This window comes from Sciurus carolinensis, chromosome 17 (assembly GCF_902686445.1).
Source record: "Sciurus carolinensis chromosome 17, mSciCar1.2, whole genome shotgun sequence".
Classification (NCBI taxonomy): domain Eukaryota; kingdom Metazoa; phylum Chordata; class Mammalia; order Rodentia; family Sciuridae; genus Sciurus; species Sciurus carolinensis.
In genome coordinates this window covers 1,449,896-1,459,842 of record NC_062229.1, presented here as the reverse complement: position 1 = coordinate 1,459,842, position 9,947 = coordinate 1,449,896, and the positions used below count along the sequence as shown (strand labels likewise).

The 9,947-nt window shown below is 62.9% G+C and overlaps 1 protein-coding gene across 1 annotated transcript; it reads right to left on the bottom strand.

The window, feature by feature from the left end:
• Positions 1-270: 270 nt before the first annotated feature.
• LOC124969352 (zinc finger protein 48-like) lies at positions 271-2,458 on the bottom strand. The gene is made up of 2 exons (XM_047532268.1): positions 2,065-2,458; positions 271-1,729 (listed from the first exon to the last, which is right to left on the bottom strand). Exons 1-2 carry the CDS (start codon positions 2,238-2,240, stop codon positions 700-702), a joined length of 1,206 nt encoding a protein of 401 aa, XP_047388224.1. The 5' UTR covers positions 2,241-2,458; the 3' UTR covers positions 271-699.
• Between the last annotated feature and the right edge of the window lie 7,489 nt (positions 2,459-9,947).

The following is a 9,947-nucleotide window of genomic DNA, read 5'->3' as shown; positions in this document are numbered from 1 at the left end:
GAACCCCTGCCAGAAGCTGGAAGCAACAGGGCCACCTGATCTTGGCCTGAGCTAAATGAAATTTTCCTCTTTAAAAGTTAATGGTCTCAGGTAGTTTGTTGTAGTAACAGAAGCTAATTCAGAGCCTCTCCAGAAATCTACTCCTTAGCCAAGTAGGGTCCACATCCCAAGGTGGAGGTAGAAGAATTCTTTTATATATATATACACACACACTTTAGTTGTTGATGGATCTTTATTCATTTATTTATAGGCGGTGCTGAGTGTGGAACCCAGTGCCTCACACATGCTAGGCAGGTGCTCCGCCACTGAGCCGCAACCCAGTCCAAAGATCAATTCTAAGTTCATGTCCTACTTGGGTGTGAGGAAGCGGCACAGCCTCCCCCAGTAACTGGGTGAAGATCCACAGGAAGGTGGGCGCCTGGGAGGGAGGCCTTGGGAAGGGAGCACCCCCACGCCCACTCGCTGGCCACCCAGGACAACGTGGCCCTCCAATTTGAGTCCAGACCTCGTGGCCTTCGCACGTCGGCCTGGCACGTCGCCGCTTCCCCTGCCCAGTGTGGGCAGGTGGTCCCCGACCCAGAGCGTTGGGGTGGAGCTTCAAGCAGCGGGAGCCACACGGAAGGACGGACTGGTGCCTGGTATCCCCTCAGCTCCCGGTGGATGCTCAGGACGGTGAGGACACGCTGGCCATCCTGGCCTCTACTCCATGGGCCTCTCCCAGCCAGGGTGTCTCGGGCCCAGTCCAGAGAGGCAGAGCCCGCGAACCTGGGCCGACTGGGTCAGCCTGGCGCCCTGACCTCGGTCCCCACCTCTGCGCCTTCTGCGGCTGTGCTGCCTGCGGAGCGGAGGCGATGCTCGCTGTGGCGGGCACGGGGGCCTCCACGAACCTGGCGCCCAGTTAAAGGCCCTCCAGGCGGCCGCCGGGGTGGAAAGCCGCCCCGCAGTGGGCCGCCCCGTGGGTCCCCCGCTGGCGTGCGTCCTCCGGTGCGTGACCGGCGTCGAGGTCTGGCTGAAGGCCCGCCCGCACTGGCCGCAGGCCCAGGGGCTCTGGCCGGTGTGCGTGCGCTCGTGCCGGGCGGGGGACCGGCGGTCGCGGAAGCCGCCGCAGTGCGGGCAGGCGTCGGGCCTGTGGCCCGTGTGCGCCCCGCGGTGCAGGACCGTCGGCGCTCTGGCGGAAGGCCTCCCTGCCGAGCCTCCTCTGCGGGACCGCAGACGATTGAAGGCCCCCCGCGGGCGCCGCAGGCTGGGGCTTGTCGCCGCAGTGCGTCCTCTGGTCCGGCTCAGCGGGAGCCTGCGTGGACCAGGCGCGGGGCTTCCCGCGCGGACCTCCAGCGAGGCCCGGCCGCCGTGCCCTTCGGGCCCAAGAGCGCGGCTGAGGCCGAGGGCCTGAGTGCGCTGGCCGCTGCCACCGGGCCTGGGGTCTGCGGGTCCCCTCGGTCGGCGGCCCAGGCGGAACCAGAGGCCGCACTGCCCACACCTGGGCCACTGTCGCCAACGGGTTTCCCCACGGCCCACCCTGTCCCCAGTTCGGCCACGCGGTCCCCTTCTCCGGAGCAGCCGCCTTGACTGGGGTGCACCCTTTGCCGCAGGAGCCCCGTCTCCGTGGTTTGCCGCGAACTGGTCCTTGCCGGGTCTTCCCTGGACCGTCCAGTCTGCACCACCCCGTCCTGCTTCCCCGGAACCGCCCTCTGGGAAGGTGGCCCTTGGTTTTTCAGGCAGGTGAGCCAGTCTGAAACCAATGGAGGGAGAGGCGTTTGGGAAGAAGAAGCTGCTAACCGAAGAAGAGCGAGGAGGCGTTGGGAGGACCGGGCGGGGGCAGGGAGGTGGGGACAGAGCTCCGCGGGGGAGGCGGGAGGCTGGGCGCGGCGAGGGGCCACCGGGGCGCAGCCGGAAGGTGACCGGGAGTCCGGGGAGGAGCAGAAGGGCGGCAGGCCCGGGGGCCAGAGGAAGAGAGCAGGGAGGGACGTGGCAGGAGGGGAACCGGCTCTGAGTGGCCAGAGGATCCGGTGGCGGAGAGACCCCGCCCACGGCGGCCCAGCCCGGCGCTCCCTCCACCTGACCCACCTGGACGGCCAGCGTGGGGGAGTCCATCCCACCCCACGCACGTGGATCGGCCTTTCTCCGCCTGCACAGTCACCACTGGTGGAAAGAGTGGACTCCCGGTGGGTGCTGAGCAAGGTGGACCAGCTGCGCCCGGTCAACACGGGCTCAGCAGGGCTCCTGAAGGGACAGCAGCGCATTCGGAAGGTGGCACGATAACCACACCTCAGCTAAAAACCGTGGCTCTTACATTTTCCCCCAGCACAAATGCTCCAGGTCATTTGTCACCAGGGACCTGCACCTGGAAGCCACATGAGAGGCCGCCTCACACCTGCTGGGAAGGCCATGTCTAAACACAGCAGGAGGGGGTGGGACCTGGAAGGCTGGGGCAGGGCTGGTGGCAGGGGACACGGTGCTGCCACTGTGCCAATGCTTTGGTGTCTCCTCAGAAAGCTCAACAGAATTACCAGGCAACTAGCGAGTCCACGCCCAGGGCGCCCAGAGGAAGTGGAATCAGGACGGGAGAGACGTGTGCACCCTTCTCGGCGATGGCCGAGAGGGAGGGCCGGCCAATGGAGAAGTGAAGTGCCACACAGACGGGGGACCTGTCACATGGGGGACAGGCACGGTGGAGGGGACCAGGCACCTGCTACACCTGCCTTTGCCCCGACTTGCGCTGTGAAGGGAGCCGGGCAGGACCCGCTGCAGGGCCCGCCCACAGGAGGGCTCTGGGGTGTCAGTCACCAGGCAGGAGGTGGTGGGTGTGGGCTGGGAGCCGGAGCTGGTGTCAAGTGGGGCAGAGCCTCGGTTTGCGGAGATGGTGGAGGAGACGGCTGGTAGCCATGAATTGCTCCATGCCTCTGGGCCCTGCACCCAGCAGTGCTTTAAAAGGCAAGTCGGATGTAATATATTTTGGGCACGGAGGCCACGCCTGCCATCCCAGCAGCTGGAATGGAGGCAGGAGGACCACGAGTTCAAAGCCAGCCTCGGCAAGTGCGAGGCCCTAAGCAACTCAGGGAGACCCCGTCTCTAAATAAAATACAAAAAAATAGGTCTGGGCATGGGGCTCAGTGGCCGAGTGGCCCTGAGTTCAAGTCCCAGTACCAAAAATCCAGCCCACCTGTAATCTCAGCCGCTCAGGAGGCTGAGGCGGGAGGACTACCGGTTCAAAGCCAGCCTCAGCAACTCAGCAAGACTTTGTCTCAAAAAATAGAAAGGGCTGGGGATGTGGCTCGGTGGTGGAGCACCCTGGGTTCAACCCCTGGGCCCAAATAAATAAATAATAGAAAACCAGAACCATGGTTCTTTCCTCGGCAGAAAGAGCTGTGAACATGCCCTGGCCAGCCGAGAAGGTCGGAAGTCTCCTCTGCCTGCGTCGGACAGCACCTGGAGGGTGGGCCCGGCCTGGGCCTCCTGGATGTCGTCACTATCCTGTCATGGAAGCCAGGCAGCAGTGGCACCGGCCAGCTCCCAGCCCCAGCGCAGGCCCAGGGTCAGTGCTGCATTAACTGGACAGTGGTGTCTGCGCTGCTCTTACCGGGGAGACAGGGTCCTGCCGTTCTCCAGTGTCCCCTCCCGGTACAGCCGCCTCTGAGCCGGGCCCAGCAGCTCCCGCTCCTCCCGGGAGACGTCCACGGCCACACCCTCAAGGTCACCAACTCCTGGAACTCCTGGCACAGTGGTTCTGTTCAGAATGGGACCGTCCCCCACCCACGGGGGCAGGAGGGCAGAGGACACGCACCTGGCAAGCTCGGAAGGGTCAGGGTTCAGCGCAAGGTCCCGTGGGGACAGACGCCCCTCGGCCAGCTGGAGGCGTCAGGAGGACCGGCACACACGCCTGACCAGATACTTGTGTTTTAATGAACTGGTGACTTCAACCTCTGGACCCCGGAGCTGGACGTTCCGGGAGACTCCCCTCCTGCCCACTTGGGACACCAGCCGCTGTCATGCCAGGTGGCCTTGGCCACAGCGCTGTTAGTGCAGGGCCGGCCCATCGAGAGAGACTCGGCCTCCTCGCCGCTGATTTCCAGCTGACGGACGGGGCTGCAGGAGCACTGTGGGGTCGACGAGGGGGTCACATCTCCACCGCTGTCCTCAGAAGGCCAAGGAGCGGCACCCAGCCATCCGCGCCCAATCCTGAGGTCAGGAGCTGGCTCTCTGAGTGGCGGGTCACCAGGCACAGGGTGGCAGGAGTGGGATGGTGGCATCCAGGAGCCAAGAGTCACGGCGGGTTGGAGGACAGCTCTAACCAGGAGGTTGGCCTGCGGACTCCACCCCTGGCCTCCTTCGGCAGCCGTTGGGTTTGCCTCTAGTCGCTGCGCTCGGGACCTGCAGTTGACCTGTTTCTATGTGGCGCTGAGGATCAGACCCAGGGCCTCCCACCAGGGAGGCCAGCGCCCACCCTGAGCCCAGCCCAGTCCTGCTGGGTCTGATGGTGTAAAATGCACACAGCAGACGATGTCCACTCAAAGTCCATCGATGTTTTAAACGTCGAACTGGTCCCTCGGTGGGCAGAGAGAGATCATGTGGAAACCTAAGGACGCTGTCCTGCTTTCTCGAAAGGACCTTGGTGCCATGTTGGCACCTGCTGGGCAGCGGGACTGTGGACCCCCACGAACACCCCAGGCCGGGGTCTGTGAGTTTGCAGTGACCACACTTCCTAAGTCTTGTTACGCTCACTGCTGTGGGCGAGGCGTGTCCCAGGATTCCCTGGGAGAAGATTCTGGAAGTCCTGCCTGGTCTCCGGAGAGCCCCCCATGTGCCTTTTCCCAGGCGGGTTCTGCTCCTCTCCTGTCACTGACAGCCACGCTGTAGGACGGCCATGTGCTGAGTCCCAGGACCGTGACCTGGCCTAGGGCGTCGGTGCCCCTCGAGGGCCCCACACTGACTAATCTGACGTGGGTCTTCCGGGTTCACTGATAGGGAGAAGTGCCCGGTATCAAGGCCCCGTGTGCACAATAGGGGACGGGGACAGGAGTCACCCGTGGCTCCAGGCCACGCAGCAAGGGTGGCGGGACCCCTGCAGCCGGCCTTAAGGACCCGGCGGTACCCCCTCCACACCACGCCCTCTCTGCCTTGGGTCTCCCAGAGAGACCCCTGGACCCAGCGCTTCTCGCAGAGCCCAATGCGGACTGAACTGGGTGCCTCTGGTATGTGTTGCTGCCCTGACCCCAGTGTGGCCACTGGAGGTGTGGTCTTGAGGGAAGCAGAGTGGCGAGGGGAGGTCCTCTTTCCTTCCTTTTAGTATCGGGGATTGGACCCGGGGCCTTACCCACCGAGCCGCACCCCAGCCCTGTTTTGCATTTTATTTAGAGACAGGGTCTCACTGAGTTGCTGAGGCTGGCTTTGAACTCATGATCCTCCTGCCTCAGCCTCCTGAGCCAGACCCCGGACTCTTGAAATAAATGGCTGCCGAAGTCCCTGTCCGTGGCATGTTGCGGTGACCTGGGCACATGAAGCCATCCTTTCCCTCGAGTTCTCCCAAAAGGGACCTCCGCCCCAGGGGATGCTCTGGCTCTGCCCTCGGCCTCTGCCAGTGGGCTTCCTGTGGTGCCAGGCCCTGGGTCCACGGGCACCCTGCCCCTGGCCTCACCACGCCACCACCTGTCCATCACCTGGACGCCCGCATGCCTTGCAAGAGGAAGGGGAGGCGAGGGAAGCGCCTTCTCTCTGGCCTGCTGCGTCTCCAGGGCAGTCTGGAGCGGGTTCTTTCCTTGGCACTGTGGACACCGGGTGGCACCCTGGGCACCGCAGGGTGCAGACTCCACCCACTTCAGGGCAGAAGCTCCGAGGCAACAGCCACCAATGTCCCCAGACTTCTCTGTGTCCCCAGTCCCCCCAGGGGAGACCCACGGCTGCCCCTGGGACCGGTCTCCCAGCCTGGGCTCTGCGCCAATGCCTGAGCACCTCTGAACCTGGCTTCCGCACAGTGAGGTCAGCTCTGCCCGCGTCCCGGCTCCACCGTCTGCACTAACAACGTAGCGAGGACGGGGTGGGGACCGGGCGGTGTCAGCTGGAGGCTGAGGTGGCCCTGCAGGCATCAGCTGTGTCTGCATAAGTGACCCTCCAGCAAAAACCCTGGGCAGGAGCCAGACCAGAGGCCCAGTGCGGCCCAGTGACTAGGAGGCTGAGCGGGAGGGTAGCTTGGCAGGGCACCCAGGGCCAGCCTGGGCAAAGAGAGACCGTGCCTTAAAAAAACTGAAAAAGGAGAGGGCAGATAAAAATTCTCAACAAGAAGGCTCTGACAAGTGTCCCTGCTCGGTGACACCTGTGTGTACGTCACACACCACTGTGGGGACCAGGAAGAATTTCCACGGAACTCTACCAGCAGAGGACACCTGGACGCTACCTCGGGTCTCTCCTGGGCCCTGCACCATGCCCCCTCCCTGGGCTGACTTCATCCGCACCCCTCCTGGAATAAACCTTGCCTGTCGTCCCAGTAGCTCGGGAGGCTGAGGCAGGAGGATCACAAGTTCAAAGCCAGCCTCAGCAACTTAAGCAGACCCTGTTTCAAAATAAAAAGTAAAAAGATCTGGGAGTGTAGCTCAGCGGTAAAGCATCTGGGTTCAATCCCAGTAATAAAAAGTCAAATAAACTGGGCGGCAACCATACAGCTCTGCTGGGTGCTGCACCCCCTCGTGAATCCCGAACAGAAGTCGGGGGACCCGGGACTCGCAGCCCTGTGCACCTGGGCTAGGCCTTGGTGCCCATTCCCAGTGACCTCAGTGGACCCTTCTCTATGTCACCCCCTGGCCCCGCAGCTAGAACCAGTCCTGTTCCCCACATCTGACCCCCACTCAGCCCTGCACGGACTCTTCCAGACCCGAGGCAAACGTCTGGTCCGTTTTTCCAGGAAGGTGGATTTATTACCGTGTATCCCGAGGACGAGTGGAAGGGGAGGAGTGAGCTATCCCTGGAGTGGACACCCAGGCCCTCCCTGTCCCTGACCTGACGCTCAGTGTGTGGCCACAGAGAGGGTGGGAGCTCCGAGGACCCTGGAGCTGGGGAAGGGAAGCTCAGTTTTAAATAAGCAAAACAGAGCTTATTAGCTTTTCTTTTAACATAAATATCAGAAAGAAAGACGATGCAGCTGGAAGCGTTCATGCAGAGGGGGACAGCCAGGCACTAAGGGACACGCCCTGCAGGACCACTCACGGAGGCCCCGCAGCCCCGGAGTCTCAGCCACGGACAGGAAGTGGCATGGCGGGAGCAGGGCCTGGGGGGGTGGAGCTGGCCTTGAAGGGACAGAGCTTCCGCTGGGGGAAGAGGGAGCGTGGGACAGTTGCTCAGTGAGATGCCGTCTGCCCTGGACGCCTGGTCTCCACGGACCCACACCCGGAGAGCCCACCAAATAGGCACCACAAACAGCGGAGAAAGTAGGGCGCGCGCTGGCTCCGGGGCTCTGGAGGTCGCGCGGGAGACCTGCCCAGGCCAGCTGGGCAACGTAGGAGGAAGACCCTGTGTCAGAGTGAAATCTAGAAACGGCTGGTGACGTCACCAATACGAAATCCAATATCCTGTACGAAAACCCAGAACATGAGAAAGACATCCGCCAATCCCCCCGGAACGGCGGCCCCTGCCGGCCAGCTCCGTGTCGCCGCGACAGGACACCCGAGACGGCCAGCTTAGGAGGAGAGGTCATGCGGGCTCACAGCTCCTGAGGTTCCTCCGTCCGTTGGCCTCACGGCCGGTGGGTCCGCGGGCAGCATCAGGGGAGGGCGTGGGGAGCGCAGCTTGGCCCCAGCGTCCCTGGAGGGCACAGGCCGCCTTCCTCTAGGGCTCTCCTTCCTCCCTCCTGGGGATTGAGCCTAGGGTTGCTCTACTAGCAGCCACAACTCCAGCCCTAGGTTTTCTTTTTGTTGCTGTTTTTGTTTTTGGTTTTGTTTTTAAATAGGGTCTCACTAAGTTGCTGAGACTGGCCTCCAATTTACAATCCTCCTGCCTCAGCCTCTGGAGTCGCTGGGATCACAGCTGTGTGGTGCTCCACTCTCTTAACGATTCCACCACCTGTCAAGAGTGCCACAGGCCGGCAACCAAGCCTTCAACACATGGCCTTTGGGGACAGTTCAGAGGCCACTGTAGCTCCGGCCAGCGAGTCCCAGTTAATCCCTGGCAGGACTCCTACTCTTGAAACATGGAACATGAAGAGGCTCAGGCGCTCGGAGTGAGAAGCCAGGACTCCTGACCTTGAGGCCGTGAGGAGAGGGACAGGAGCTGCTTTCAGGGGAGTCCACCTGGAGCAGGGAGCCGACGGGCATGGCGCGGGCAGGAACGCTTTCTGCGCTTTCAGGGGACACTGGGGGCCAGGTGAGGTCAGGGGCGTCCCTGCAGGACACCACTGCCATCGCTGCCGCCAGCCTCCGCGGGGAGGGAGGACCACAGCGTGCCGGCGCCCGGATGCCAGCGTCGCGGAGGGTGGTCCACGGAGGGCCGCGCTCGGCCCGGTGGCCTGGCTGCGACCGCTGTGCATTCTGGGTCCACCCGAGCAGAACATCTGTGAGATCTGACTTCCTGGGGCCAGGCCGGGACTCCGCGCTCTCCTGCATGCGAGAGGCACTGGGTTCGATTCTTCGCACCGGATACAAATAAATGAATAAAGCAAAGGCCCATCAACATCTAAAACTGATCCATTAAAAAGAAAAGGGTTGGCGTTCTGCAAACGTAAGGTTTGTCCCTGATCTGCCTGGGCCTGACTGGAGCTCAGGAGCTGTGGGCTGAGTGCTGGGTCCCCGCGGGAACTCCCGCCGGAGGTCTGTCCCCACCAGGAGCCCTCGGCGGGTGGAGACTCACCTCACCTTGGCGTTCAGAGCAGGGCCTGGGCCTGGGTCCTGGAGGCCTCAGAGCAGAGGAGGGACACCAGAACACACGCGCACGCCACTCGTGCCCGGCTGTCCTGCCCTGCCAGCCGGGTCTCTGCCAGCACTAAGGCCTCGCCAAAGGCCGGCCCCTGTCACTGAGTCTGTCATCAGGAGCAGGAAAGCCGACCGCGGCCACGTGCAGCACCCGTCGGGCAGTCTCCTCTAACGCGAGTCATGTTGAAGCACTTTGCTTCAACTTCCTCCCCAGCCACCCAGCGGGCGCTTACCATGACCACCATTTTTCTCGAAGGATTCAAAGACTGTCTAAGAATAAAGCCTTTGCAACCGACAGAGCCAAGGCCTGATTCCGAGCCCACGAGTTCAGTTTTCCTCTAACTGCACCACGCTGGCTGAAATGCCAGGGTCTAAGGAATCAGACGCGTGGAGAACGGCGTCCTCCACTATGGAATGCGGCTGGGAAACTCGAACAGGGAGCTGGACCAGGACGGAGGACGTGAGCTTGGCCGTCTGCAAGGCCCGATGACGACTCCCAAGGAGAGTCACGGCTCAGCTTGGGCTGGGTCTTGAAGCCAGGTGGTGACTGCGGCCATTGGCACAGGTCCTGAGGGTGGACACGTGGTAAAGAGAAGAGGTTCATCTGGCTCGTGGTTCTGAAGATCCAAGGGTGTGGCGCACGTCGCTTAGCTCTCTAGGCGCTCGTGGTGGATGGCACCACAACGGCAGGAGCGGGCGGAGAGGTCACGTGGCGGGACGGACCAGCGGCACTCCGAGGCCAGGCGCAGGATCAAGCCCAGGTGCCTGACCGCCCAGGTTGGCTCTTCGTAGACCCACTGGCTCTCCTGGGAACCACCTGGGACTCAAGAGGCCACTCCCACCGAGGACGAGCCTGGTCACCAGCGCTCTGCGCCACCTCACCACCCTCCATTGACGGGCCTCCGGCACCAGACACTCGTTCCTGCTGCTCTTCCCTCCGGGCTGGCCGAGCTGGCCGAGCTGGCCGAGCTCTCTCCACTGCACTGGGCTCCCGTCAGACCATCACCGGGGTCCCCGTGGTCCTGGTGTGGCTGCCCGTCACTGCTGGCCACTGCC

Bases quoted from the DNA above. Each gene is read 5' to 3' on its own strand.
- LOC124969352 (XM_047532268.1), bottom strand. From the start codon at position 2,240: ATGCGCTGCTGTCCCTTCAGGAGCCCTGCTGAGCCCGTGTTGACCGGG. The intron at 1,730-2,064 runs GTGGGTCAGGTG...CATTGGTTTCAG, and splicing joins CCCCCACGCTGGCCGTCCAG to ACTGGCTCACCTGCCTGAAA.